Here is a 6,498-nt window from a genome sequence, read left to right on the forward strand (position 1 = left end):
GGCAGGCCGGGCGGCAGGCAGGCAGTCAGGCAGGCCGGGCGGCAGGCAGGCAGGCAGGTCGGGCGGCAGGCAGGCAGGTCGGGCGGCAGGCAGGCAGGTCGGGCGGCAGGCAGGCAGGTCGGGCGGCAGGCAGGCAGGTCGGGCGGCAGGCAGGTCGGGCGGCAGGCAGGCAGGTCGGGCGGCAGGCAGGCAGGTCGGGCGGCAGGCAGGCAGGCCGGGCGGCAGGCAGACAGGCCGGGCGGCAGGCAGACAGGCCGGGCGACAGGCAGGCCAGGCAACAGGCAAGCAGCAGCTCACCTCCCTCCTCCCTCCCCGCAGGGAACGAAAAACAAACAAACAAACCCAACAAAACAAAAACCGGGCGTCTCCGTGAGGAAGAACGAAAAACAAAGGTACTCACAAAAAAAAAAGAAAACAAACCCAAAATTTCCGCCCGGCTCCGACCCGGGGACCCCGCTACACGGGCGAACGTGAACTCACCCCACCCCGGAAACAAAGTGCAGGCGCTACCCCAGAGGAGGCACGTTTCAGGCCGTCTGAAGTTCAATCTCCATTCAGACCGAGAGAAGCAGCAGCAGCTTTGCTGGGCAGGAGTGAGCAGCTGAACAAGCTCATTGTCCCACTTCCGCATTCAGACAATGGGGAGCTCTGATTGGCTGGAGGACCAGAATCCTTCCGGTCCTCCAGTGTTTCCATTGGTCAGCCCCCACAGACAGACAATGAGGGGCGGAGCCCCACGTGGGGGTGGGCGGGACTTTGTCCTCCAGCCGCGCTGAGCTGTTGTCCAATGGGACAGGCTGGAAGACCCGGACAGACAATGGTCAGTGCGCCGGCTTTGTCCCGGGCCCCGCCCCACACCCGCACATGCGCATTCCCCCAAAACGCGCACATGCGCACTTTTGATTCACTGCCTCTCACCAGCTCTGGCCAATGGGAAGAGTTGGAGGACCGGAAGGATTCTGGTCCTCCAGCCAATCAGAGCGCGGGCCTTGTGTGATTGAAGATTGAGCTTCAGGCAGATTCAAACTTCCTCCTGTTTCAATTAAGTGCAAGCAATTAAGAGCGTTAGACTGAAGATCTAAAGGTCCCTGGTTCAATCCCGGGTTTCGGCAGGGTCCCTTTGCTGGCTTTCTGTGCTATCTGCAAATTGGCACTGCATTCCTTTAAAGAGGCCAAAATCTGTGAGTAAAACACTTTCTTTTCTCCCCCTTTCGATTTCTTTTCTCATTCTGGGGGAAATTGGGGACTTGCAGCAACTGAAGGGAAAGGAAGTGAATCCAGGGAAGCTGCAGACTCTGGAAAGATTGGCCCAGGTCTCTCTCTCTCTCTCTCTCTTGAAGACATTGATATAGAAACATAGAAGATAGGAGCAGGAGGAGGCCATTTGGCCCTTCGAGCCTGCTCCGCCATTCATTGCAATCATGGCTAATCATCCAACTCAATAGCCTAAACCTGCTTTTTCCCCATAACCTTTGATCCCATTCGCTCCAAGTGCTATATCCAGCCGTCTCTTGAATACATTCAATGTTTTGGCATCAACTACTTCCTGTGGTAATAAATTCCACAGACTCACCACTCTTTGGGTGGAGAAATGTCTCCTCAAATCTGTCCTAAATGGTCTACCCTGAATCCTCAGACTGTGACCCCCGGTTCTGGACTCCATCGGGAACATCCTCCCTGCATCTATCCTGTTTCGACCCTTAGAATTTTATAAGTCTCTTTGAGACTCCCCCCTCATTCATCTGAACTCCAATGAAAACAATTCTAACCTAGTCAATCTCTCCTCATACATCAGTCCTGTGATTCCCTGAATCAGCCTGGTAAACATCCTTTGCTCCCTCAGCGTGACACATTTATTTGTCTGTCTAAAAGGATGGTCTTTTTCCTAATGTTCACATAAAAGGGCAGCTTTCCCCAGGAGATGGCTGACATTTAAGGGGACAGTATGTTAATATAGAACAGAGATACGTCTAGTGTTATATGATACCCAGATTAGATACATTATTTATGTTTCTGTAATAAAATGCATTAATTATTATTTCTTGCATTCCAATATAATGCTGCAGCGATGTTATACATTTCCAGTCATAAAGTCATTACAGCACAGAAGGAATCCATTCGGTAACTCGAGTCCATGCTGACTCTCTGTATAACATTCCAGTCCCATTCCCACTCTATATCCCCATTCTCCTGAAAGTTTATTTCCTTCAAGTGTCCATCCACTTTCATTTTTTAATAGAATCCATAGATATGGATGGAGATTTACAACTTTTTGGGAATGAAATAGGAAATAACGTTCCATAGAAACTAGAATTGTCTGCTCTGAATTTCTATCCTATACTGACTGTGATGACTTTTGCAAACTCATTTCACAGGATATTGAACGAGGAATCACAGGCAAAAATCTCAACTGTCACCTCTAGACAGAGTCATATTCCTTGGGATCTGAATATCTTGTAATATGGAACTGTAGCTACGTTATATATTTCCAGACATCTCTTCCCTCAGAGGGTTGTGAGGTTTTGGATTTCTCTTCCACAGGGACCAGTGGAGGCTGAGGATCATTGAATATATTCCAGTAAGACAGATCTTTGACTGACAAGGGTGTCAAGGGTTATGGGGAACAGACAAGAAGATGGAGCAAAAGCTAATATGTGAGGGGGATTTCTTCACTCAAAGATGTGGTGAAGATTTGGAATTCTCAACCCCTGAGGACAGTGAAGCCTCAGTCATCAACTATTTTCAAGAGAGAGATTGATTGGTTTCTAGATATTGAAGATATCAAGGGATATGGGTTTAGTGTGGGGAGAATGATGCTGAGGTAGATGAACGAATTATCTCATTGAATAGTTTAAAAGAATCGATGAGCCAAATGGCCGACTGCAGCTCCTATTTGTTATGGTCTCTGTGTCCAGGACAGGAAGCAGTGAGCATGGATCTGTCAATCAGCCTCAATCAGCACCTTCAGGAGAATTGGGAGGGTGAATATTAGATACAGCAGAATGAGAATGGAGGGAGAGTGTGTGGGATGGAGATTCACAGCTTTTTGGGGAATGAGAGAGGAAAGAATGTTCCATAGAAACTAGAACTGTCTGTTCTGAATTTCTATCCTGTACTGACACTGATGACTTTTGTAAACTTGTTTTACAGGATATTGAAAGAGGAATCACAGGCCGAAATCTCAAACGTCACGTCAGATCTGACAGAGTCATATTCCTTGGGAGCTGAATATCATCGGACTTTGAATCTAGAAGGAGAAATTGTTGTCCAGTCTGTTGATTTGAAAAGATTTCAAACATCAGTGTGACTGGAAAAGTACCAACACTCTGCCACACTCGAGTGAGAGTGTTCCAGTGCACTGACTAAAGAGCTTTAACCAGTTACACAGCCTGAATAAATATCACACCATTCACAGCGGGGAGAGACTGTACCCGTGTTCTGTGTGTGGACGAGGCTTCAACTGATTGTCCGCCCAAGAGAGCAGCAAGGACACCTGCATCATGGAGAAACAGTCGAAATGTGGGGACTGTGGTAAGAGATACAGAGCCCCATCTCTGCTGGAAGCTCATTGGCGCAGCCACACTGGGGAGAGGCCATTCACCTGCTCTCAGTGTGGGAAGGGATTCACTCGGTCATTCAACTTGCAGTCACACCAGCGAGTTCACACTGGGGAGAGACCGTTCACCTGCTCTCAGTGTGGGAAGGGATTCACTCACTCATCCCACCTGCGGAGACACCAGCGAGTTCACACTGGGGAGAGGCCATTCACCTGCTCTCAGTGTGGGAAGGGATTCACTCAGTCATCCCACCTACAGATACACCAGCGAGTTCACACTGGGGAGAGGCCATTCACCTGCTCTCAATGTGGGGAAAGATTCACTCAGTCAACCCAGCTGCAGATACATCAGCGAGTTCACACTGGGGAGAGGCCGTTCACCTGCTCTCAGTGTGGGAGGGGATTCACTCAGTCATCCAGCCTGCAGGCACACCAGCGAGTTCACACTGGGGAGAGACCGTTCACCTGCTCTCAGTGTGGGAAGGGATTTACCCGATTATCCAACCTGCGGACACACCAGCGAGTTCACACTGGGGAGAGGCCATTCACCTGTCCTCAGTGTGGTAAGGGTTTCACTCAGTCATTCAACCTGCGGGCACACCAGCGAGTTCACACTGGGGAGAGGCCATTCACCTGCTCTCAGTGTGGGAAGGGATTCACTCTGTTATCCCACCTGCGGAGACACCAGCGAGTTCACACTGGGGAGAGGCCATTCACCTGCTCTCAGTGTGGGAAGGGATTCACTCAGTCATCCCACCTGCAGATACACCAGCGAGTTCACACTGGGGAGAGGCCATTCACCTGCTCTCAATGTGGGGAGGGATTCACTCAGTCATCCCAGCTGCAGATACATCAGCGAGTTCACACTGGAGAGAGGCCATTCACCTGCTCTCAGTGTGGGAAGGGATTCACTCAGTCATCCAGCCTGCTGACACACCAGCGAGTTCACACGGGGGAGAGACCATTCACCTGCCCTCAGTGTGGGAAGGGATTTACTCGATTATCCAGCCTGCAGATACACCAACGAGTTCACACTGAAGAGAGGCCATTCACCTGCTGTCAGTGTGGGAAGGGATTCTGTGATTCATCCAGGCTGCTGAGACACCAGCGAGTTCACACTGGGGAGAGGCCGTTCACCTGCTCTCAATGTGGGAAGGGATTCACTCGGTCCTCCCACCTGCGGATACACCAGCGAGTTCACACTGGGGAGAGACCATTCAGCTGCTCTGTGTGTGAGAAAAGATTCAGTCTTTCATCCCACCTGCTGAGACACCAACAAGTTCACGAGTGATTCCAGGGGTTGGATTCTGCTGTTATAGTTTCTGCTCTCAATTACATCCAGGACTGCATTTTGTTCATTCTCACAGTTGGTCAATGGGGAGGGTCGGAGGGTTTCTTTCTGCTGGACTGGCCGGTCTCATGACTTTGCCTCCAGTGGGCTGATGCTCTTTGAGTCTTGTTGCGAATACCCGGTTTCAAATTTCACACGGATCACAGAGTGACAGGGTGTTAGGAAGTTAAGAGTCACTATTTTTGTTTGAAACCCCCTCAAATGCCCATCCAATTTCCTTTGTAATTGTTTATTGTCTCCACTTCCTCCTCCCTCGTAGGCAGCGAGTTCCAGCTCATTACCATTCGCTGCATCAAAATATTCTTCCTCACATCTCCCCCTGCATCTCTGACCCAAAACCATAAATCTGTGACCTCCTCATCCTTGTCCCTTCAGCGAATGGGAACAGCTTTTTTTTGTCCACCTTATCTAAACCTGTCAGAATCTTGTCCACCTCTATCAAATCTCCCTTCAACGTACTTTGCTCCAAGGAAAACAACCCCAGCCTGACATTGACAATAAAGAACAAACTAACAGAATGTGTTAATACCTGAAATCAAATGGGAATGTTTAATTTCTGTTTTAAATATATTTTGAATATATTGTCCTGGACAATAAAGGAATTGGAATAACTCACCTTGGGTGTGGTTGAATGGAATATATCAATCTGATATCCACCTACAGTCTAGAGGAAGTATGGAATGTGTAGCTGGAAATCCCTCCCTAACAGCACTGTGGGTGTACTTACACCTCAGGCATTGTAGCAGTTCAGGAAGGCAGTGTTGGGGTTGACCACGGCCGAGGCAGCTACATACAGCCACATATTCTGTTATAATTGAAGGACAGCAGATTGAATGTGAGGCATTATGGGACTGGACTATCTTGACCACATTCCTGTGACTGCTCAGTTTCTGCAATCACGGACCATTAAAGCTGCTTAGCAGGGCTCCAACAGAGGACCTGGTGAGAATATTTACTCAGAATGAGCTAAAATGAAACTGGGGCGGCACGGTGGCACAGTGGTTAGCACTGCTGCCTCACAGCGCCAGGAACCCGGGTTTTATTCCCAGCTTGGGTCACTGTCTGTGTAGAGTTTGTACATTCTCCCCGTGTCTGTGTAGGTTTCCTCCAGGTGCTCCGGTTTTCTTCCACAGTCCAAAGAAGTACGGGTTAGGTGGATTGGCCATGATAAATTGCCCCTTTGTGTCAGGGGGTCTTCCGAGGGTAAATGCATGGGGTTATGGGGATAGGGTTGGTGGGATTGTGGTTGGTGCAGACTTGATGGGCCGAATGGCCTCCTTCTGCACTGTAGAGATTCTATGAGATTATTGCAGGACCGGCTGGTGTTCAGCAGCTGAGAAACCTGGAATCTGTGAAAAAGGGGTCTGACTGATCAACAAACGGGGGTAGGAAGCTGACTAAGAAGTGAAGCGTTTTCAGGCATGTTTATATTATTTTATCATAAATTTGTGATAAGAACTGTGAAGGTCTTGTGACCCGGTAGTCGGTGAAGTGACGGTATACTCCAAGTAGCACTGGACTGAAAAGTGACCTCGAAGAGTGGATTCTAATGGTTATAATCTTACCCAAGCATGGCCAGTGAAAAATTCAG

At 49.1% G+C, this 6,498-nt stretch overlaps 1 protein-coding gene across 1 annotated transcript; it reads left to right on the plus strand.

Moving 5' to 3' along the window:
* The first annotated feature begins 991 nt into the window (after positions 1-991).
* Positions 992-5,523, plus strand: LOC144485744 (uncharacterized). The gene is made up of 2 exons (XM_078203849.1): positions 992-1,181; positions 3,151-5,523. The coding sequence occupies exon 2, from the start codon at positions 3,501-3,503 to the stop codon at positions 4,845-4,847; it is 1,347 nt and encodes a 448-aa protein (XP_078059975.1). The 5' UTR covers positions 992-1,181; positions 3,151-3,500; the 3' UTR covers positions 4,848-5,523.
* The last annotated feature ends 975 nt before the right edge of the window (positions 5,524-6,498 follow it).

This window comes from Mustelus asterias, unplaced genomic scaffold, assembly GCF_964213995.1.
Source record: "Mustelus asterias unplaced genomic scaffold, sMusAst1.hap1.1 HAP1_SCAFFOLD_216, whole genome shotgun sequence".
NCBI lineage: Eukaryota > Metazoa > Chordata > Chondrichthyes > Carcharhiniformes > Triakidae > Mustelus > Mustelus asterias.

Coding starts and splice junctions, on each gene's coding strand:
- LOC144485744 (XM_078203849.1), top strand. CDS start 3,501: ATGGAGAAACAGTCGAAATGTGGGGACTGTGGTAAGAGATACAGAGCC.